The sequence below is a fragment of the Tiliqua scincoides genome, chromosome 2 (assembly GCF_035046505.1).
Source record: "Tiliqua scincoides isolate rTilSci1 chromosome 2, rTilSci1.hap2, whole genome shotgun sequence".
NCBI lineage: Eukaryota > Metazoa > Chordata > Lepidosauria > Squamata > Scincidae > Tiliqua > Tiliqua scincoides.
The window spans coordinates 178094651-178117439 of record NC_089822.1 but is presented as its reverse complement, the minus strand read 5'-3'; the positions used below and the strand labels follow the sequence as shown (position 1 = coordinate 178117439).

General features: G+C 45.4%; 1 protein-coding gene across 1 annotated transcript in view; it reads right to left on the bottom strand.

The window, feature by feature from the left end:
* STK10 (serine/threonine kinase 10) overlaps positions 1-18796 on the bottom strand; it is an 80685-nt gene extending 61889 nt beyond the window's left edge. The window contains exon 1 of the mRNA XM_066615837.1: positions 18100-18796. Coding sequence (XP_066471934.1) covers positions 18100-18255 — 156 coding nt within the window. The 5' untranslated portion in view covers positions 18256-18796. The remainder of the gene's footprint in view (positions 1-18099) is intronic.
* Positions 18797-22789: the final 3993 nt, after the last annotated feature.

Here is a 22789-nt window from a genome sequence, read left to right as displayed (position 1 = left end):
TAAAACACCCAGCAGCTGGATTTCTGAATGGCTGTAAAGGTTGTACTGGCTGCATGTCATTGGCACGTACCCAGTTTTTTCAAACTTGGAAAGTTCCGTTTCAGCTACTACTGTTTCATCAAGAGTAAGGGTTAAAAGAATCAACATCTGTGTACCAGCAGGAGCCTTGGGCGTTCAGTACGATGAACTTTGTGCCTGCACAGTTTGCATTCATTTATTGCAGTTATATCCTGCCCTTCTTCCAAGGAGTTCAGGGCAGTGCACACTGTCCTCCCCTCTTCATCCTCATTAACAACTCTGCAAGGTAGGCTAGGCTGAGAGATAGTGACTTGCCTAGAGTCCCCCAGTGAGCTTTATGGCCGAGTGGAGATTTGAACCCAGATCTTAGCCTGACACTGTAAGTGCTATGACACACTGGTTAAATGCAGGTAAAAGATTTCTAGGACAAGGAAACTCCCCTTGAAATACATCTGGTATCTTCTGCAACAACTGTGCATGAAAACGGTGGGAGGGGGCCAAGCAGTTTCTAGATGCTTGAAATCTTGATATGCAACTCACTGTTCTTCAATGAAATATGCTTACTCAGCAGCACTTGACTAATGGCCAAGGGTCCAATCCTATCCAACTTTTCAGCACCGGTGCAGCCGCAATGCAGCGCCAGGGTAAGGGAACAAATGTTCCCTTACCTCACCAGAGGTTTCCTTACCTCTGTGACTACCTCCCCACCACAGGATGCAGTGCACGCCCCACTGGCACAGCTATACTGGAACTGGAAAATAGGATTTGGCCCTAAGACTAGTGACAAGAAAAGAGATCAAGGCAATGGAAAATGAAAAATCATCAGTGGAAGTCCCCCACTAAAACCTAAGCAATGCACCAGAATTAAGAAGAAAGAAGTTCGATTTAATCCTGGGGGAAAAAACTAAACGTTCAGCCCACATACAGTACTCCTAAGATTACATAGTGGCAGGAGCAAATATCACTGTTCAGCATCCTAAAACAGACCTTGGCCACTAGTAGCAGGGGCAGAAAGGGAGTCACAATCCACTACTAAGCCTTAACCCTCCAAATTGCCCAAGTAAAAAAGCTGATGCCTTCCTTTACTGGAAGGAAGACGTTTTAAAGAATGCAGAAGTATAGTACTGAGCCCAAATTGCACAAGGCTCGAGGTGAAAGGTCAAGCAGATTTTTGCCTCCAGTTCTGAATCATCTCCAAGCCACAGCTTCTCTGAGCCAACACTACCTTGACTACATCCCTCAGCTCAGCCCAGGTTTAGAAGCTTTGCACTAATTAACTCACAAAAGTGCTTCACTAGAACTTTAGCCAGGAGCCAGAACAGTTGTAATAGTGGATTTGGGGTGGGGGGGTGGGGGGGGTGGAAGGGTTGAGAGGACTGGCAGAGGAGTATGTAGCAGGACAGGGCTGTTTTCCTTGCTTGTCAATCATCCAGCTGTCTGGTTAGGGAAGAGTCTGTTCAATTGCTCAGAAAGAAGTAAACCGGCTCCAGGAAATGAGCCCATTTCCCCTTATATCCCTGAAGGTAAGAGGGCAGATGGTTACTTTTTTCACCAATCAAACTTTAAAATCTCGGTAGGGGACCTGGAATATCTCAAGGGGACCCAGCCCTAGACCAGTGTAAGCCCTCCAATTTGGTCTGTTCAACCAACCCACCCAAAATAATCCTCCCAACTAGCCACCTGGGAATAATGCAACTTATGCTTCATCATTTTCAAAAGCAAAATCTTTGCGTACCACAGGCTCACATTTCAATACATCAAGTAATTGCTTGTTCAGATTATCTCAGAAGGACAGGAGGGCAGTGAATTACTTTCTAATTAACTCAGTGCGACCTGTCTGTATCAATAAAGCGCTTCACAAAAGCCAGGCTTATCATGTTGACATTACACCCAGATCACAGAGAGCTTGAAATTAGTTTCGTGTCTGACTGCCGCTTAACAGTCAACATTTCTCATTGTATACTGGGTCCATCTTCTGATCATCTGTTACTGCGCAAAAGAGCAACCTGTACCCAACAACCTGCAGCATTCAAGAGGAACCACAGTGGGACACTCTTTAATCAGGAGATAAGAGATACTTTACAGTCCCATTTCAAGTTACGCTACATTAATATATGCATTTACGGGGCAGATACACACGACTAGCCATGGCTCCCTGGCACATATAAGACACATGCTCATATGGTTCAACAGACACTTGTAGCCACTTCCAATGCGATGGCATATATAAGAGGTGCTCAAACTTTCACCTGTCACCAAGTCCAACTCTTATGGGAGACTGGAGTGGATCAACTAGTGGATCAACTTTAGATATAGGCTGATGGGTTCTGAGCTGTCTGTGACAGATCAGGAGAGATATCTTGGGGTGGTGGCGGACAGGTCGATGAAAGTGTTGACCCAATGTGCGGTGGCAGTGAAGAAGGCCAATTCTATGCTTGGGATCATTAGGAAGGGTATTGAGAACAAAACGTCTAATATTATAATGCCGTTGTACAGATCTATGGTAAGGCCACACCTGGAGTATTGTGTTCAGTTCTGGTCGCCACATCTCAAAAAAGACATAGTGGAAATGGAAAAGGTGCAAAAGAGAGCGACTAAGATGATTATGGGGCTGGGGCACCTTCCTTATGAGGAAAGGCTACGGCGTTTGGGCCTCTTCAGCCTAGAAAAGAGACGCATGAGGGGGGACATGATTGAGACATACAAAATTATGCAGGGGATGGACAGAGTGGATAGGGAGATGCTCTTTACACTCTCACATAATACCAGAACCAGGGGATATCCTGGTTGAAATTGAGTGTTGGGCGCGTTAGGACAGACAAAAAAAAATATTTCTTTACTCAGCGTGTGGTTGGTCTGTGGAACTCCTTGACACAGGATGTGGTGCTGGCGTCTAGCCTAGATGCCATTAAAAGGGAATTGGACAAGTTTCTGGAGGAAAAATCCATTACGGGGTACAAGCCATGATGTGTATGCGCAACCTCCTGATTTTAGAAATGGGTTATGTCAGAATGCCAGATGCAAGGGAGGGCACCAGGATGAAGTCTCTTGTTATCTGGCGTGCTCCCTGGGGCATTTGGTGGGCCGCTGCGAGATGCAGGAAGCTGGACTAGATGGGCCTATGGCCTGATCCAGTGGGGCTGTTCTTATGTTCTTATGTTCTAACTACAGAAAGTAATATAAACATGCTGCATGTAACAGTTTTTCACAACATGTGACAAATATTTGCAAACTTTGCTGAAAGTCTTGCAGCAGCAAATAAAAAGATCCTGCCTAGAAGTTGCTTCATCTAGGAGGAAAGTGTGGTGAAAATGCACCAAGAACGTTCCGAGCCTGGGAGAAAAGTTCAAAATCAGGTGCTAATTTGCCTAATGCCAAGATTCCCTGAACCTTCAGAAGCATCCTACAGCCAAACTGTACCTTCACAGAGATGACACAATTCAGCCCTTCTCGGACTCTCTACAGAATGCAAGCGAAAGATCGTATCACTGAATGATCCAGAATGGTCTTCAACCTTCTTTGCACCATGACCCCAAATAAATGAAATATGAGACCGAAGACCCACCATTAATCCTGCCCCCTTTCCTGGGACCCTATCAGCCCACCCCGGTCACTGCCTACTCCCAACCCCCATAACACCCTACCAGCATTGTTCACTGTAACCAAATATTAGAGAGAGCAGAAAAAGTTATAGTGAAAGCTATTTTAGCACAAGAACCTGAGCAGGACTGGGACACAATCTCCTGCTGCCTGAAGGGGTACACTGGATGCCTCCTCCTTTACCAGGTGGTGCTCTAGTATAGTGGTGTTCAACCTTTTTCATTCCCATTAGTTGCCATGACACCACAACTGAGACTTTGCAAACCCATTGGGATCACAACTCCAAGGTTGAAGAACATTGCTATAGGCGACTGTAAAAGTAGCACTGCATGGAAGGAAAAGGATTCTAGCCTGACCTTCTCTCTATGTTCTAGTTTTCTATGTGCCAAGAATTTCTGGCATGGGGAACATTCAATACCACAATTCAATAGCCTGAAGGGTAAGAATCCAGGAGGACTGCATCACATGATTCTTTTGAACGCGAAGGGATATCAGCACAGCATATCTAGGTGGGCCTTTACCCATACTGAGATATACACTAGAATCTCTTTTAAGTTGACCACCCAAGGGACTGGAGGAATTGGCCAACACTGGGAGGTGGTCAACATATGGAAAAAAAGGCTCTAGAAAATTAGGTCTAGAAAAACCCAAGGCTCTAGAAAATTAGGTCAACTTAAGGAGTGGTCATTATAGAGAGGTGGTCAACTTTGGAGGTTCTACTGTATTCAGATTCACATGGTTTTTACACAGAAAAAATAAGCACACAGCTGAATAGTACATGCTTAGGATCAAGCAACATGCGCAAGAGGGTTCAATCTAGATTCTGATTGTAGCAAAGGGGAGAATGGGGCTTAAATTCTTTGGCCCCATCATAGTCCCAATTCAGAGCCATCGCTCTTGCTCTCACACATACACACAGCCCATGCGCTATTGGATTTGGGAAAAAAGCTAGTCAAATAATACAAAGGGGGAACTCTTAATATAAATTGAAAATATAGCAGTACAGTACTATCTTGATGCAACTCTTACAACAACCCTGTAAGACAAGTTTTATTATTCTCAAACTGTATCAGGGGAACTGTATTCAGAGGAGTGGCAGCTTGTTTAAGACCACTTAGTGAGTTCACGATCGAGGTGAGATCCCGATTCACAGCTCTGTCATAAGCATTACATCACATCAGGAGCTCAATCTACACTGACTCAAACACTGACATTCAGGAATCATCCTAGATAGTGCATGCAATAACACTCATCAGCAACCTCACACTTAGTAAGAAATCTGGTCTGCAGCCATGGAGAAACTCATCTAAGGAGAATTTTGGTTATTAAAGGGGAAACCATATAATGATGTTTCCTAGTAATTTATTGCAGTAGGTTTCTTAGAGGGAAAGCGCATTGCTGAGCAATGGGGCTGAATAGCTGGTGTGAGTCTCTGCAAGAGAAAAGCATACTTCTCTCCCACTGTTGCTCCCCTGTAGCTGAAAATTCAGAAGCATGCCACTACTGAACCTGGAGATAGTACACAGCCATCATGACTTAGCAGCCATTGATAGATTTGTCCTCTGTGAATGTGTCCGATCCCCCTTCAGAGCCATCCAACCTATCTTGTGGCAATGAATTCCACAGACTAATTAATGCTTTGGAGAAAACCTACAAGACAGGAAAGTAGAGCCAGTGACAGAAACAAACACTAAGCAAGATAACAGAAAACTTATAAATGAACTGTACCACAAACACCAAAGTTCAAGAGGATGATAGAATCAGCAGCACCATAAACTGCAACTAAATCTAAGAGGAGGAAACAGCTTCAGTTTTAACTAAGAGACTGTAAATGCAGTTTTGTTTTCACCTCATTAATTTTCCTAACAAACAATGTCAAAAAGGGAACAGGAAGATTAATGCAGCATACAAATATAAGAAATAAAAAAAGGATTACCTTCCCCGCTACCCCTGCTAGGAAAGTGGCAATTGCTTTGTGGGCAGAATTTGGAAAGCTGGAAGTGTGCTAATGAAACATGAAGTTATAAAAACACAGCAAAAATGGGACAGGCCCTGCATCACCATATTGTTTTTCTAACTAGCTTAGTTGAGGGTACAGTTCAGAAAGTGAGAGGTCTAGTCATGGCACAACACACAGTGAACATGAAACTGTTTTGTGCGAGATTATTAAAATTGTTTAAGTTACTTGGGACAAGTGAATACAAATGTCCATTTTTTTTTCTGGAAAGGAGGTCTCGTATACAAGACAAGAAGTATTCCATCCATATTCTTCTTTTATAAGCCCTGCAAACTCCATGAATCTCCCAGAAGTTAACAAAGAAGACCTCAGCTGGACAGGAAAAGAGGAAGTTCAAGACCACGAACTGAGTCAGTCAGACACTGCCCTTTGAGAGCTTCCAACTTTCAGTCCTGACTCAAGTAGAAACAGTGTCAAAAACTTTTGCACATGTCAGCGCATGCACTCCACCACCTTGCAGCCTCTTCCTTGCCCTCCTGGACACTTCTTTACAGTAGGTGGGGCTCCAAGCATCTTCACTCAGCATGACCTGTTTCAAGAAGTGGTCATGAGAGCAAGAGCACTCTCCCCACCCACTTACCTCTTGCTCTGCCATACACTTATCCCCTTCCCACCCCCTTCTTCAAATCAAACAGGCTGAACAGACCATGCCGGCAGAGGCTAGGAGACAGCAGGGGAGGTGGAGCAATCCTGTCTTGATTGCTCTCCTGGAAAGGGAGCAAGCAGAGTAGGATCACCATGACACCACCCCCACTGCTTTTCTTCTCCCACATGGCCACCGTGATGACTTGCAGCAGTGGTGCTAGAAGGTGGTTTGTCTCTGCACTGTTCCTCTTCTCACTCACTCTTAGCACACGAAAAGAGGATCCAAATTCACAATGAAGTGGTTGGGTTGATGGTGGGTCAGGGGAAGCAATGGGCTGGGTCAAGGCAACCCCTCCCTCAATCCAAGGCTGAGAAGGGTCACCCATTGCAAGAGCTCATTGCATCACCCCCATGATGAACCTCCTCCCATACCAGAACATACAGAATAAATTACAATATCATGCACACAGCCTAAATGCAGTGGCATCACTAGGGCTGGTGTAACCCCCCATTAACTTTATTTAAATATATAACAGTACAGGTCACCTAACAAATTAGTAACCAACAAAAAACCAACGGCCCACTCACTCACACAGCTGAATATGAGTGATAGTATTTGCTCTGATTCATGGAAATGAGAGCTGACTCATATGAACATTGGTTCCACGCTATGTCATAGTAACACCTCATTGGCTCTTGGAACAACCAGTCTCATTGGTCAGTTTTGAGTTTAAAAAAAATCCACTTTTTGTTACATAAGGCAGTTGTACTTTCCTTTTCTGGTTACATGACTATAACTTTAGTAGAACAGAGACATTTCAACAGGGTTTGTTTCACTGCATTCTGCATGAAATCACCCATTGAATGATATATTAATACAATGGTGTTATTCAAAAATACCAAGATTTTCACAATTTTGGCCAGCAGTGGTTTCACCCGGTGCAGTCCTCACCCCCTAATGATGCCACTGCCTCCTCCAGTCCACTGCTCAAAGCAGCTGCTTTAGTCCGCTCCACGACGAGGCTGGCCCTGCAGACCTTTAATATGCACACATTAAATCCTGGAATGCTTTCAGATAGTGGTGCTGACCTGGAAATTTTTTTTTTACAAATGGTTTGCTGAAGCTTCACTATACATCTCAAAAATTCCAGCTGATGTTTGCTTTCAAATATAAGCTAAGCAGGCGGAAAGTCTAGCAGTTAGAGCACAAGCCTGGCCACCTGGGATGCAATTTTGAGGCATTACTATCAACTGCCCTTCGGATCCCTCCCTAAACCAGCCCACAGACACCTACAATGAAAGCTGCAACTTCCCAGCAGCAGTTTCCATGATCCCAGTAGGACATCCTTCAGCTGCTGTGGAATGGGAATTCCTATGGGGCAACTAACTACCACTTGCGTCACTAATGCCCAGGTCCAAGTGCTAGCAAGTTTCTCTCAAGTCGTTCCTTTTTTGTTTACAAGGAATACACAGGTGCAGTGGCATCGCTAGGGGGTACGGGCCGCACCAGGTGATGTGCACTGAGGGGGGTGATGCGCACTGGGGAGGTGACGTGCTAAAATCACAGTGGTTAGGAGTAACCCCATCATATTATACACCATTGGATGTGGAATTTTGAGCAGACTGCAGTGCAGAAAGCCAGAGTGAAATATCTCCTTTCTATCAAAAGTTATGGCCAAAAAACCGGAGAACAAAAAATGCATGGAGCCCTATAGAAAGTGAAAGTGAGCCGTATTGCGCGTTTACTTGCGAGTAAGCAAACTTGCCTTAGTCTGTTGGAAAGCACAGGCTGAGAGGAATCCAACGACATCAGAATAGTCCTGACCCAATTAATGCAGCCCCCAAAAACACCTGAGAAGGAAGTTCCTCCCTCCAAGCAGATGAACGTATTGAGCCCTATGGAAAGCAAAACTAAGCCTCATGGTCGCATTTAGTCTTGAGTAGGCAAACATGCCTTGGAAGATCAGGTGAAGGAGAGTGCAAGGCTACCAGAATGGTCCTGATCCTGTGCACCTGGAGCTAAACAAGTGCTCCAGAAGGCAGCCTTCCCCCCCCCCCCCCACTAAAAAGGGTCAAAACAGAGGCTTCAGCTGATAAGGTGAACTTTTTTGAGACTTGCAAAGCCAGGTGGATCCTGACAGTGATCTGGTTTAAACAGAAGTTCTTAAATTGAACTGGGCACTGGGTAGGGCTGAAAACCTTACTGGTTTTGGAGAGGGGGTGTTATTGCAGGCAGGCTACAGAGGAAATTCACTTGGTGGAACAGGGCTGGCTTCTGCTTATTTAATTGTTTTACTTTAATTATTTATAATTTATTTTAATTTGCCTGATGTCACTTCCACCATGACATCACTTCTGGTGGGTCATGGACAGACTGTCATTCTAAAAAGTGGGTCCCAGTGCTAAAGGTTTGAGAACTACTGCAACAAGGTGTTAGTAAGTTGACACCCTTGGGGGAGGGTGTGACACCACTAGTGACCAAAATCACAGTTTGGAGGAATAATTTCATCATGTTATATATCAATCAATGCGTAATTTCATGCAGAATGTGTTCTATCTTTGTTCTATCAAAAGGTACACCAAAAAACCAGTGGGGGCGGAGTGATGGTACATCACCACGCCCACCACCTGGGGTGTTGCCCCGCCCACTGCATGGGGGGTGACGCGCTGGCATCCCGCACCAGGTGACGCGAACCCTAGTGACACCACTGCGCAGGTGTATCATGAAAATACTGTATTTAGTAACAGTGCTTCTTTCTACAACGGCTCCAAAGCAGGAAGTTTAGAATGAACCAATGCTACATTAATAAAATGCATGGATTATTTGGCTTGTAGTACCTGGTAAACACCTTAAAAATCACCTCAACATTGGATTACTTTGATTTGCTATAGGTTGCAGGAGATAAAATATTAAAAGAAGGAGGCCCTTTGTTAAAGTGCACACACACTTTTCCACCAGGAAGTTACTTCACTGTTTTGTTTTCTGCAGAAACTGGCAGTGTAATACCACACTACCCAAAGCATATCCTGTCCCCATCCGGTCACAGCCAAGCTATCAGGGGCGTACGTGTCCTCGCCTGTAACCTCTGGAACACAGCAATAGCATTTCACACGAGGCACAGATGCAGCACAATGGTCTCAGAGGTCATTAGAGGCCATTACAGTAAGGGAGGTCATTCTTTTATGAGACCAAGGTTGCAATGCCATACACACCTAACCTGGGAATAGGTCCCATCAATCTCAATGGGATTTACTTCTGCGTATACATGTCTAGGGTTGTGCTGTAAGACTGTTCAGCAAAATACAGACTAATACATGTGATTCAGACTCTACTTTGATGGTACATGATTCAAAAGACTAAATTAACAATTTTAATGCTAGGAAGGTAATGCAAATCTTTATCATATTTGGTGGTTATGTCCAAGTACCCAAATCTGCAACAAGCAATTCAGGGCATATGATACAGCAGGCTGACATGACATATGAAGGATACTCAATATTGACCTTTTAGAGGATACTCTTTTAAAGGATTGCAACTAACTAATCATGAATCTTGTTACAGTGACTAACTTATACTGCCTAGCAACTCAAGAAAGATAGAAGTGGCTCTTAGAAGTTCTGGCATAATAAAACGCTGATAAGTTGACAGTGATGGATTTGGTTCTCAGGAAAACAGACTGATAATCGAGTTGATTTTCTTATGCAGTGGAATCACAAAATACAGTAATAGGGCAAAAGGCGGCTGTGTCCCTTTATCGCCCATTGGAATCAAAAAGTTTATCTACTGGACCGGAATGTTCTGCATTCTTGGAAATCTATGCTTCTTTATATAATAAAGAGAGACTCAGGGGGTCTGTTTATCCTGACCCCTGAAGCAAGGCACATGGTGTGTCATTCAGTTAACAATACTTGTGCAAATGTTCCTGCTCAGTTGTTTCGAAGCGCATTAATTTTAGCAAACCTCCCTGAGCTGCCCTGCATTTCAACTGCACAACATACCCAAGCCCAGTCTCGCTCCCTGACTGCTTATGAAGTCTCTCCCACACAATACTGACAGTCATGTTCACCCTTTTGCTGCTTTAGGGCATCCATTTACTACTAGAGGAAGGAAAGAATAAAATGTTGGTAGCAGGCTGAGTCAACTCTCTTGCTGCATATAGACAGAAAAAGTAAACATGACAAGGCTCATGGGGCCGCTACCTATAGAGACACTGCCACATCAAGTCCCTCTCCAGCATTTCTCCATTCTCACCAGAAGCCAGTGATGTGCAACAGCAGTAGGGAAATACTGGGTTTCAGAAAGAGGGAAGTTGAGCTAGATGTTAAAGGAACAACAGGGAGGAATTCAACACAGGGCTTCAATTTTTGGTGGCAGAAACAGGTTCTTTGTAAAATGCAGTTCCTCCTTGAAAGGATGCAGCTTTCAGACTAACAAATCTATAAGACCCATAGTTATACTCATCTGACCCAAATCGATGCAATCTTACTAGAGTTGTCTACATGTGTACTGTGAAAAGTGCAAGTCATCCACTATAATTTTCAGGTTAGAATCTAGCCCAGTGATTTTCAACCTTATTTATCCCATGGCACACTGACAAGGTACTAAAATAGTCAACTCACACCATCAGTTTTCTTTCAATTGACAAGGCACACTATGCTGTTGGTGGGGGGCTTATATCTCCCAAAGGCCCTACTAATAAAAGACCCTCACCCAAACTCCCTTGGCCCACCTGCAGACCATTCATGGCACACCAGTGTGCCACGGTACAGTGGTCGAAAATGGCTAGTCTAGCCATTGGCTTACATTTTAAAGAGTGTCTTTGCACTAAAACAAACTGGAAACAGATGGCTGCAGTCACATTGATATTGACACACACACACACACACACACACACACACACACACACACACACACACACACAGAGTACAGTGCAGACTTCAGAGACCCTCCAACAATAATGGATTACCCATTCACAACTAAAAAGTTAGGATGCATGTAACTGTAGGACCAAATCTCTCTGTAAATACTGTAATTTATTGGAATGGATTTTGGACAGGATCAACATGAAATGCATTGTTTGTGATGTTGTCTTTGTTCCAGAACTCAAGTGATACATTCCTTTTTTTACTTCAGTGTTTCATTGTCAGTTACATACTAGGATTCCTCTCAAATCAAATGCATCTGCATCTGAAAAACCAACTCTTCCTTTGACTCTCATGCAAGCTAACCAGAAAATCCACTCTTTTCCTTACTTAAAACAATGTTTCTCACTCACAACACATCTAGCGAAATTAAAAAAATTTTAAATTATTTTTAAGATGGACATTAGGTTAACACGACTCTTACAGTTACTTCTGGTGACCTGAAACAGGATTATCCAACAAGGAAAAAAAAATGACAGCAACTACTGACTATATCATCCTATCTTTCCATTTTAGGAAACAAACATTTCTTCTGTACCCAGTTTCCAGAATTTGTTCCTGAAAGGGACTGGCAGGTGAGCTTTAATCAAGTTTCTCTTGGACATATACATAAAAACATGGAGAAGATGGTATAGAATAAAGCTAAAGACTGTCATACCAGCTTGGACAATCAGAACCTTTGAAGAAGCAATTTATAAATCTTATAGTAGGGGCAGTACAGTACCAATTTTCAGAAACTCAGCATAAACAACATAGATTCCACATCTCAAAAAGTAACATTTTCATGGCCTATTAAGCTACCTAGCTGGATGTCCAAGAAAATTTCTCAGTGCATTTGGTGATACTTAGGAAGACAATGGCATGCCTAGAATTATTGATGGTTAGATCTCCTGTATGTCCTGAAATTAATCCAGGTTTTCCAAGATTATTTGTTGATCAGGGCCTTGGCATGAAGGTCTGTGTGCTTGATGGGATATGCTAGGGTCTGGAGACTGCTGTACTCTTCCTGGTTTTACTGGGCCCTCCCTGATACACCAGATGAACCACCATAAGTCAGAAGTTCTATGTAAACAGAACAAACCGCATACAATTTCAAAATTCTTATTTAGAAAGACACAAATTTTTATCACGTTTGGTATGATATGGTTTCACCTTAAGGCAGACAAGACATAATTATACTGTAGTTTGCAGCCTCAGGGCTTACAATCTGAACAATGGCTGGGTGTTTCTGATCTTGTGCACATTGGAGAGGAGGATGATTGCTGAAATCAAGCCACACAGATGAGACAATTCAAACTGCTCTTAAGCACAGTTACAGCTGCTATTACGTGCTGCCAAGTATAGGTGGCTGAGCAAGGATTTGAATCTGAATCTTCCAGATTAAGTCCAACTCCAGAATAACTACACCACCCTGTCTCTCCTGTTAGGCTTAGAACGCAATACTAAAATTGTGCTGGGCTGGCACAAGTCCCTTGTGCCAGCCCAGGAGGGTTACAAATGTGCCATAAAGAACATATGTGCCTCCTCAAATGTCTGCTGGGCTGGACAAGGAAGTACACCAGCCTATGGAGGCTGCATCTAGCCTCTGCAAATATGGACAGAGGTAAGTCTGTGCTGGCTGAGTTGGGGGGAGGGTGTGGAGGGCAGGGAGGAGGTGTTCCAGGGCAGGGGAGGGCAGGCAGTGGGTGAGCAGCGAGAAAGCAGGGGGGGCGGAGGACCTGGTGCTTATGCCAAATTCTGACCCTGTTTCCAGGCAGCCAGGGGCAGCTCTGGGCTTCTTGGATCTGTGCCACCTCTTTAGGTGGCGCAGATCTGAGTAGACCCATTGGGGCTATTGCAGCTCTCCCTGTGGGTAGGGGAAACAATTCTCCTTGACCTGGGCTGAGTCGCTTTCAGCCCCAAACTTGCGCTGGATACGGGGCAGGCCTGCCAGTCCCACTTTTCCAGCCTATGTTAGGAATGCACTGTTAGTTAACTGTATCTCTACTTTAACAAAGCCTACCCATACTTCAATACTGACCATGCTACCTATAGCAAGGAGAATGATCCTGCCAAACTTAAGCACTTTAAGGCCTATTTATTTCAACTGGTAGATTAATCACATGCTGAGGTCTTTCCCAATGAAATTCATGGGCCTTGAAGTGCTTGGACTGATGTGAGCCCAAAGTCTCTATTTTACTCAAACTGAATAAAAGCGGGGGAACAGGAAGGGAGGTATACACAGGAAATGAAAGTAGATCTAGGAAATGGAAAAGTTTGATCATACACACTGAGAGGATTGGGGTGGGCAGCTGTGGGTTCTTTCTTGGGTCTCTATTTTTCTTCTGGCAAGGGTTTCATTGTTCAAATAATGTTTAAGGTGAAGAGGTATGACAGTTAAACAAGAAGTTAATGTTGAACGTAAATGGAATGGTGAAAGGACTGAGGAGCAGCAATCCAAATTACAGGGAGTAGTCAAGTTATACTGTTATAGCAAAACAAAGAATACTATGACACCTTAAGACTAACCAATACACTGTGGCATAAACATTCATGGGCCAGTGCACAGAATTATGGAATTATGATAACCCTGGTGGGGACAACAGCACAGTAGCAGAGTGCATGCTTTGCATGCAACATGTCTTGGGTTCCAGTCCTTAGCATCTCCTATTCAAAAGAGACCAGGCAGCAGGCGATTGGAAAGACCTGGGAAACCCGGCTTGTGACCCAAGAGAGCCACTGCCAGCCAGGGAAGACAATCCTCAGCTTGGTAGACCAATGGTCTGACTCAGTGAAAGGCACTTGATACGTCCTCAGTTAGCCTGCAGCAAAGATAAAGGAATCAAAATGGGAGTTGGAGAAGACAGTCAAAAACTGTTTAGAGCAGTCCAGGCAGAATATAAGCAGGGCACAGCCCCTTTGAAAGTTACCACACTTAGAAGGAAGTGCCATTTCAACAGAGGTAACTTTCCAAATGAATGTGTTTGAGCACCACTGCCTCATTCTAAAGTGACACACTGTTCCAAGTCCATGTGAAGGGACTGAGTCCCACCTCACCCACTCTTTCTGTTCCTTTAATGCTCTCTTTTATTGCTGGGCGAAGTGTTTTTACAGAACAGAATCAACTGGCTACGCCAGAACGCATGTCAGATCACAACAAATCTGTCATAAGTAGTGCCTGCAAATGCTATTGTGTTGAGCTCTAGCAGAAAAGACTCTAGTCTAGAGCAGAGGTCTCCAAACCCTGGCCCGGGGGCCAGATGCAGCCCGCCAAGAACCTCTATCCGGCCCGCGGCCAGCCTCTGATCCCCTGAGAGCCTCTGGCCCAGTTGACCAAACACAACCAGAGCTGTGTTTTTGGGGTAGGGGAATGGGGGTCCATTTAAGTGTATGCTTTATTACTTGGGCTGTGTTTGTGCTTGGAGAAGTCCTGGACATTTGAGCCTATTCATTTATTCATTCATCTAAGTTCCATCTCTAATGCATTTATTTAAATTTTATATTTAATTTTTTTTCCTGCCCTCACCACTGTGCCAGGTATTTGATGTGGCCCTTTGGCCAAAAAGTTTAGAGACGCCTGGTCTAGAGTGCAGCCTTTTCAACAAGAGTATCTGCTGTACCTATCACTATTTATGAACACTGGAGCTCACTGGCAGTCATAGCAAGCAAAAGATAAATCAGACTCAATTAGTTGCAACCTTGTTCCAGTCTGGCCGCTGTGCTGTTGCCTCCATTCACATTGCAAGTACAATGCTTTCATTTGGCAACAGCTACCCATTTGTTAGACCCCTTGTCTGCATTGCAAGAGGAACTGCTGCTCATTAATGGAGCTAATGAGACTCCTCAGCTCATCCTTCTGTGGCTCAAACAGCCATATGAATTCTTGTCTTCCCAAGTAGTTGGAACATGCATTAATCATAGGGCTCCACAGAGTATACATCTCGTTCCTATTCTTAACATCTGCTTGTGTCTAGCCAACAGGATTAGAGAAACAAAGATTTACTCCTTGAATAGCTGTCCCAGTAAGACCAGTCCCTTAGCACGTTGGATAACTGCCTGACATCTACTGTTGCTACTGAAAGCCATACCTTCTTCTTCATGCCATGAAACCACCCACAAGTAGTGGCAGCCCCCAAACACACAATCCATTTCAGCAATAGAGACAACACAGAAATTCAAGGTAGTTCCCATCATCCCTCCTATCCTGTTCCTTGCTTCTACAACCTGGCCTATACCCCACAGACCTCAGGCTTTTGTGAACACCACTGTCTAGAAGTCTAGCCTTTGCTAGAAGTCTAGCTGGATCCTCCCTTGTGCACCAAGAGTAATCAGCTTCTCATCTGTCTTTAGTCACAATTACTAGTGAGCTCTGCAGAGTCAGCTCAGACTTCCCCAAAGGATGTCTGGTAAAGCAGAAGACAGCTCTATATTTAAAAAGTGGGAGACAAACTGCAATAAATAAGTAAATCTAAACTGTTGGACACCAAGAATTTTGTAGAGAGACAAATTCTTGACAAAGTACCAACATCTGGTCTAGACAGCAACCTGCAACTTATCTCTTGAGTATTACACAAATGTCTTATGAATATAGGTCCTTACTATTATGAATTGGACCCCATTATGCCAATTCAGCCATGAAATTCTGAATGAGAGAGGTGAGTGTCAAAATTTGAATCTAGAAGTGTCTATATTATAAAATGGTTTGTTGACATATACTGGTCTGAGGCCCATTCTGGTGTTACAGGTGGGAGAGATGGTTGACCAGGATAGAGGGAAGAAACTGGGGACAGAAATGAACTGGGGACAATCTTGCACTGACCCATGAATTCAAAATTACTTTCCTCAAGGAACACAATCTACTGGTACAGGCTTGCCCCCGTAACCATGGGGTTCCGTTCCAGAACCCCCATGACTAAGTGAAACAATGGATACGAGGGAACACATCCCCCTCTGGAGGCAAGGGAAGCTCCAGAAGCATGCGGCCTCTGCTGGGCTGAGAAGACCCACCAGAGGCAGGGGAAGCAGAGCTTTCCTCACCGCTGGAAGGAGTGTGCTGGGGGGCCCCACAGCCCCTATCTAAAGATAAGTGAAACTGCAGATATGGGGCCCTAATATATTAATTCCCAGTATAGTGCACTATTTTTGCAGATTGTAATTGTAAACCTCTTAGGTAACCAATTTTGGCTAAAAAGCAGGGTATAAATACAATGTATACATACTACTTTTTTTTTTTTTTTAAAGGTGCAGAAAGCTAGCAACATGCCTCTGGCACTGCAGAAATAAGCTGTCCCCTACTCTCTCCATCACCATATAATGTAGAAACATTAACCTTACTGGGCAAGAGGACAAATTAAAAATCCATACATAGCAGTGAACTCTCTTTTGTCTCCCATAGTCAACACCACTCCTACAGATGCAGTGAAAGCCACAAGGAGTTTGCCATTAACCAAACGTAAGCAGGATTTTAGCCACACCACATCAATACCATTTGTCCCAGATGTTTCAAGTCGCATACATTCAGAGGGCAGTACAAATGCCCTTTTAAGCTCTCTTGTTCTTCTAACCTCTACTATTTCCACATGTTTGCACGTAAGCGTGATTCTCAATGCACAGTGTGCTTACCACTATGGCCGGCCCAGGGGCTCCCAGTGCTTGAGGGAGCATGCCAAATACTTCCCCCCTTACCCAGTGAGGTACCAGCCTCTCCTCCTCCCACTCTCTAATGTTCTCACTTGGTGGTCCACACTCCTCCACATTTCCTCTTCCTCGGTCCCCTTCTTCCTTTTCCAAGGCAGGAAGTGGAAGGAGAAGGAAGAGCAGAGGGGGCAAGCAAGTGGTGAGAGAAGAGTGCCCCCCACCAATCCACCGCCTGTGGTGACTGCTTCAGTTGACCTCATGAATGGGCCGACCCTGCCTATCACACAGTGCATGGGCCATAAACTCTGTACTGGATACATTCAAATGTTTAAAAAGAAGATGTATTGCTATTATGGAAGCCAGGGATATTGCAGGTGTTGCAGAGATTGCTCTGCACACACCCAATTCAAACATTGCTACATGTTTGCATACAGTGGGGCCACACCCCATAGCATAGAGATACAGCCTTAATACAGAGATATGTGACTTGGAGGAGTTAGTTAGGAAGCCAAATAGCAGCCCCACACTTACTATTATGAAGCATTAATGGAAGTGACCCTGCATATCCGCTCCCCTGCTCCACACCTTTCCCAGATCCAAGAGTTCATGTGTCCACCATGGAGGATGGGGCATGGTCACATGTACTGTAGGAAACTAAGCCCAAAATAATTCCCAGTTGCCCCCCCCCACCAATTAGTGCTCTTGTTCTTACAAGGAGGGTGGACAGAACAGAAGGAAGCAGCAGGTTGCACACACCCTGCCCTACAGCTGCTCTCAGAGACACCCAGTGTAATGTTTTGAGTGGTGTTCTGATGCTCGTGTGTACGCTCATTGGGATACCACCATCACCAAGCTTGGGCTCTCCGCTGCTGCCTCCCACCAGTTCTGGAGTCCAATCCTATGTATGTCTACTCAGAAGTAAGTCCCAGTATAGTCAATGGGGCTTACTCCCAGGTGTGGATAGGATTGTGCCCTAAGAGCCCAAGCCTATGCATATCTACTCAGAAGTAAGTCCCATTCTAGTCAATGGGGCTTCCTCCCGGGAAAATGTAGATAGGATTGCAGCCTCTGAGCCCAAGCCTATGCATGTCTACTCCGAAGTAAGGCCCATTGTCGTCAGTGGGGCTTCCTCCCAGGAAAGTGTGGCTAGGATGGCAGCCTGAGAGCCCAATCCCATGCACGTCTACTCAGAAGTAAGGTAAGTGCGGACAGGACCGCAGCCCTGGAGTGTTGCAGCGGCTGCTCGGTGGGCGCCCTTCCCTCCTCCCGGGGCGCCCGCAGCCGAGGCACATGCGAGGCTAGGCGCGCCGGCCCCGAGGTGGCTCCGCTCCCTCACTCACCCTGTACACCTTGCCGAAGGCGCCGTCGCCCAGCTCGCCGACGATCTCCCAGACCTCGTTGGGATCCAGGTCGCGGCGGACGTGCTCGTACTCCCGGGAGCGCCGCTTCTCGAAGTTGGAGAGCCGCAAGATCCGACGGAAATTGGCGAAGGCCATGGCGCTCGCTGCGCGGGGCTGTCACCATCAACCGGGGCCGGACGGCCGGCGAGCCCCCTGTAAGCGGCGGGCGGGGAGGCGCTCGGTGCCTCTCTCGGCTTCCACTGCCGAGCACAGGACGCCCCTGGCCACGCAGCGCCCGCCTGCCCCTCCCTAGCTCGCTCCGGCAGCGCAGCCTGCGGAACTACCGGCGACGCGAAGGGGATAGAGCGGCTGCGCCGCGCGCCCGGAGCGCGCCGCGCCGCCTCTTCACCTGGGGGGAGCCGGGCTGACACCCTTCCCCGCGCCAGCGAACTTCAGGGCTCCGCGCTCGCCCCTTCCTTCTTAGGCACTTTCGCCTGCTGGCTCCGCCCCAAGACCGGAGCCCTGCGTGCCGCCGCTGACTCCGCTCCCGCCCGCCCCATCGCGCAGCCCCAGGCGGACTCTCAGCCCTGTCCTAAGCGGCTCTACTCAAAGACAAGTCCCATTTTGTTCCATGGGGCTTACTCCCAGGAAAGTGTGCGTAGCCGCTGCCACTCTTCCAGTTCTCTTCTCCAGCAAACAGCCCTCGCAAAGCGACCAGGGAAGTGCAGTTTCCGTTTCCTTTCTCCATTGAAGGGTTTGGGTCGGGACGGGGAGTGGGTTCAGGAAAGGGATCCACCCAAGCGATGGGGCGAGCTCTCTTCCAAGAGCCCGAGTGGCTCCCCACAGTTCTTGGAGGGGGCTGTGCTAGCAGCAGAGATCCAAACACACTGGGACGGCTGGACTCATGACTTTCACGGAGACCCCAATCCTATGCAGGTCTACTCAGAAGTAAACCCCACTGTGTTCAATGGGACCTACTCCCAGGAAAGTGTGCATAGGATTGCAGCCTTGGATTGCCTCCTCGTGCATGTGCATGTAGCTCTAGGGCTGGGGAGCATGGGGGGGGCAATGTGATCACTTCTGTGCCAAGGTTTTTGCAACTTGCCAAAGGACGCTTAGAAAGATACACTGTAGAGGTGGCCAGGAAACGCACAGTCTGCAGACTGAGCAACTCATGTGCTCCCGCACCCTGCCGACTGCTCTACATACTGCCGACATGCGTACATTCTGACTCAACATTGATTTCTTTGCAAGACCAGCCTTAGGATTGCAAACTCATCCAGATACCTACTACAGGACTATTAAGAAGAGCCAGACTGGTCCATGAAAAAGGTCCAACTTCCTGTACCTCACAGTGGCCCACCAAATCCCTCAGGTGGCACACAAGACCCGCACCCTCGTGCCCCCCTTGCATCTGGCATTCTGAGGCAGTCTTCCTCTAAAATCAGGAGCTTGCACACAGGGTCTAGGAGAGGGGGGTAAAGGGGGTAATTTGTGCCTGGGCCCTGGGTCTGAAAGGGGGTCTGGGAGCTAGAGGAGGGGGCCCGGAGTGATACAGTCTCCTGAGAGCTCAGCAGACTGCTGCATGGGAGACAGGACGCTGACCTACTGGGCTTGGGCACTAGTACATGAGAAAGACCTGTGCTCTGAGCTGTAAGAGAGGGGCTGAGATCTTGTGGCCTGCTGGCATCCTAAATATTCCCTCAATATTTTCAACTTCTGAAAAAAAATTTTGTGGCTTCTCTTCAATCTTTACTGTCTCTAAAATGTCTTATTCTCATAAATCAGGAGCCCAGAAAAGAAAAGAAGAGATGAAACTCATAGAAGGGGTGAACAAACACTATTTCGGTTTGGGTGAGGTGCAGCTTCACGTGCACAGAGTTCTCCATTGAGCTCACCTGTAGAATTGGAACAGGAAGATGTTGAAAGCCTTATCCCCAAATTGATTTGGGTGCTTCTGCACAGAGTTTGGGTAAAGAGGCAGATGCAAAAAATGACAATAAAAAACAGAAAGAAGTAGACATACAGATGCATGTGAAAGTGAATTTGGAAGGAGAGAGGAGTGATCATAATGTAGGCCTTGACATTGGATATATCACAACTGAGTTTCCACCTCAAAAGGAAATAGAAAAGTATGTTATGAATGGAACATTTACCATCAGTGCATAAAGCAAATTTTGGAACTGCACAATTAAAACCATTAGATCTGTTGAACTTGTGAACAGAGTACAGACTAGGTGACCTGTTTCCAAATGTTTGTATTAGTTTAAGAATATTGTTAACAATTCCAGCAACAGTAGCTTCTGCAGAGCGGTCATTTAGCAAACTAAACCTAATTAAGAATTATTTAAGATCTACAATGTCTCAGAGACGTCTTGTGGTTTTGGCCAGGCTAAGTATCAAATCTAGCGTTGCCAGAACAATTTCCATGTTGTGATTCAAAACTTTTCACAGAAAAAGGCCAGGAAAGCTCTTTTTGCAAAGTAAACACTAAAGCTACAATTGTATACATGCGTTCCTGGGAGTAAGTCTTATTGAAAGCAATGAGGCTTACTTTTGAGTAGACATGAATAGGCTTGCACTGTAAGTTTCTTAATAATAGTTATGTCTTCCAATGATCATATCTGCATATTAATATAAAATGATGTTTCAATTTGAATTCTGTCTCCTTATCTGTATTGTTCATTCTCATCTGCATTATAGCATAAACAAATATGTTCAAAACAAATGTGCTTTATCTTTTATTTATTTATATTTATTATACTCATTGACCCCTGTCGCTGCCCTTCCCCCTCATTGACCCCTCCCCGTTTGGGAAGGGGCCTAAAAGAAACTTTGTACCCCCTGCCGAAATTCCTCTCAGAGTCCCTGCTTGCACATACCCATCATCTGCATCCTGGTGTCCTTCCTACTTTCAGGCATAGAAATCAGACCAGGACAGAAGTACCATAATCTGCAATGCCAATTCTAATTTCTTTGAGATAATGTATAGGCGATACCAGAGGAGGCATTTAGTCTTCGACTGCCACAGGAGTCACTCACTCTTTAGGGGGAGGGCGCGCGTGTGTGGTCACATGTCATCAGCCATCCATTGTCCTGCGCTATTTCCTGTGCTTAAACTGTCACATTTATTAATGCAAGAAATCTGTTCACAGTGGGAGCAGCTGTATCAAAGAGCAATAACCACAATAGTCAGCACTACAGTTCTGCCTTAAAGAGAGAAAGAGAGACAGAGAAAGAGAGAGAGAGATGTATGCCTAAATACAACAGACCACTGCAGAATCTGAAGGAGTAAAACTACAGCATCTCCAAAACAGGCCATAATTGCTGCAGCATGGAACATTGTAAGCCTGCATGTGACTACAAGCGGAAAAGAACTGTGGCTGGGCCACACTGCAAAGAAGCCATTTAGAAGTGCCATATACCAGTGGTTCTCACACATTTAGTACCAGGACCCACTTTGTAGAATGAGAATCTGTCATGACCCAGCAGAAGTGATGTCATGACCAAAAGTGACATCATCAAGCAGGAAAATTTGTAACAATCCTGGGCTGTAATCCTACCCACACTTACCCAGGAGTAAGTCCCATTGACTATCATTGTTAAAGGAATATACATAGCAGTTTGTTAAAAGTACAGGTCTGTAACATTTCCCCAAATGCAGTCACATACCATGGTAGCATCAAGTCTAATATTTTTTTTTTATTGAAATGAATGGGGACCCACCTGAAATGGACTCACAACCCACCTAGTGGGTCCTAACCCACAGTTTGAGAAACACTGCCCTATACAGTTTGGCAGCAGTGTAGTCAACTAGTTAAAATATATACTGTGTATATGGAATTGTAGTGTACTTTTAACTTGCTCCAAGCAAGGTGATGTGCACCCATTTTAAGTTATTTAAAACCCATTTCTGCCCAGCCCACAGACATGTGATCCCTGTTGCATAGACGCAATGTTGGGCAGAAATGACTTAATCCTATCTTGCTAAGTCTCAAAAAGGATCCTTGCTAGCCAAGAGCCAGTGCCACTCACCAGATTGTTCCACAGAAACAATAGCATAGGCTGTGCTTGCAACTGAACTTCTCCTCTGGATCTTGCGCCTTTAGGGCTTCTGGGCTTCTGAATACTTTCTGCCTTCCCTGCCTCTTGGACGATAATTTTCTGATTTGAGGTGATATCGGGTTGATCCAGTGTTGCTCCAGCATGTCAGTTTGCAAATTTTGCCTGGTGCAGACCCCAGCTGTCTATCACTAGCATGGCACAACCAATGTCACAACAAGACTTACAGGCATAGGGCAACATCGAAACCTATTTCTGAAGTCCATGTGCGACTTTTGCTTTATCTTGTACACACAAATGGAACCTTGAACAACATCTTGTTCGGAGCTGAAGAAGCATAGTGCTTAAGAGACTGAACTTGTCTTTAGAGCTCATCTCTGCAATTAATTCACTGGGGTGGCCGTAGGAGAGCCACTCAACCTCAGCAGCAACATGGGGATAATACTGTTACTTAGTTTACAGGGTTGTTGTAAGGAATCGCTTTGCATACTCGGCACTATAGAAATGTTACATGTTATCTTGTCCCTGCACATGTTGAGCCCTCTTAGAACCTTATGCCAGAGACAATTTAGCTTCCAAATATAAATGAATAGACACCTAGAGGAATTATTTGGAATTACAGGCGTGT